The sequence below is a fragment of the Laccaria bicolor genome, genomic scaffold (genome assembly GCF_000143565.1).
Source record: "Laccaria bicolor S238N-H82 LACBIscaffold_42 genomic scaffold, whole genome shotgun sequence".
NCBI lineage: Eukaryota > Fungi > Basidiomycota > Agaricomycetes > Agaricales > Hydnangiaceae > Laccaria > Laccaria bicolor.
Genome location: NW_001889913.1, coordinates 86,322 through 87,832, shown reverse-complemented (window position 1 = coordinate 87,832; position 1,511 = coordinate 86,322). Strand labels below are relative to the sequence as shown.

The 1,511-nt window shown below is 50.0% G+C and overlaps 1 protein-coding gene across 1 annotated transcript in view; it reads left to right on the top strand.

Moving 5' to 3' along the window:
- LACBIDRAFT_332548 (uncharacterized protein) overlaps positions 1–1,049 on the top strand; it is a gene marked incomplete at both ends in the record, with an annotated part of 1,839 nt that extends 790 nt beyond the window's left edge. The window contains 4 exons of the mRNA XM_001887117.1: positions 200–254; positions 321–357; positions 460–944; positions 1,032–1,049. Coding sequence (XP_001887152.1) covers positions 200–254; positions 321–357; positions 460–944; positions 1,032–1,049 — 595 coding nt within the window. The remainder of the gene's footprint in view (positions 1–199; positions 255–320; positions 358–459; positions 945–1,031) is intronic.
- Positions 1,050–1,511: the final 462 nt, after the last annotated feature.

Sequence of the window (1,511 nt, the reverse complement as noted above, 5' to 3'; positions counted from 1 at the left end):
CCTGTCTGTCAGCGCTTGGAAGGGCGACTTCCATTGGCGTTTCTGCCACGATTGAAACGAGCGGTATTGGACATTTTCTCAGTATGTACTTGGAACGTACTCTGATTATAGTGACTGTGACATTCACATGACAAATCATGTGAAATACACATACCGTGTTTTTTGTTGAACTCTCCAAATTTTGGCCACTTCCCTTCAGCCCCCATCCTCAACTTATAACATGTTTCAACGTGTCCAGACGTTCCGTTAATCTGGTGAGCGCCTCATTTGTACCTTTTGCCCCCTTCCCCACCCACTCCTAGTGAATACTCTGAGCCCAGGGAATCCACTCAGGACTGGGTGTCCTTGTGGATGACAGTGAATACTCCGCGCCCGGGGAATACACTTGATTCTGCAATTTTTTTTTCCCTGCGCCTTTTTTCCGTTGAGCATTCGGTAGACCGTTGACCTTTTTTACAGGCCTGATGTCATTCAAGATGACGGTACTACTGCCCCATGACCAATTCTGCTTCTCGAAACTCCTCATCGACAGCATCCAGCTTGAGGAGGGTTTTATGTATTTGTTCGGCTCTTCACCTCTTACCTCTCCCGAGCACTCTCTCCCTCCCTCCTCCGCATCCTCGCCTCTTTCTACCCCACCCACCTCACCATTGTCATCACCGCGATTGCTCGCTTTTCCCATCATGACCAATGACGACAACGTGCCACTGCAGTCTCTGCCATCGCAGTCTATGGCACCTGTCCAACTTGGCCCACCAAACCGACCCACGCATGCAAAGCGCCAGGGCCACGCCGATCGGACAGTACTTTACAGTGCCCCTCCCATTCCTGCAGGAATCCACAGGAATCCACAGGAATCCACAGGATTCCACAGGAATGGAACAGGATTCCACAGGAATGGGACCGGAATCCACAGGAATTCCACTGGAATAGGACTGGACAGAGTAAGGTTGAAAAACCATGTAAATTTACCCCCATATTCTGATCAGCTTTTTATCATGTGACTGAATCTGTATTTATTCAACTCCAAGCTTATCCTGATAACTTAGTACCTTATAGAACCCACATCTAGTGAAGCAATAAGTTCATAGGTCAAATTATAATGTATTTAATAAGGACATAACATGTATTTTACTACGTAATATTAAAGGAGGGGGAGAGGGACAAGGAAAGGTAGTAGGGACAAGGAGGGGGGGTAGGGACAAGGAAGGAGCAAGGGACATGGCAATGGAGAAGGAAAGGGGTGGGTAGAGACACAGAGGGAGTGATGGGGAGAGTGTGTGGTAGAGGGAGGGGCGGGAAGAGTGGTGAGGAGAGTGTGTGGTGGAAAGGGGGACCGATGGAGTGGGGAGAGTGTGGTGNGGACTCACGTTGTCGACGTCGCGTGTCGTCGTCGCGTTGTCGTTGTCGTTGTCCTCACGTGTTGTCGTCGTCGCGTTGTCGTTGTCGTTGTCCTCACGTGTCGTCGTTGTCGCGTTGTCGTTGTCGCGTGTCGTCGTCTCGTTGTCGTC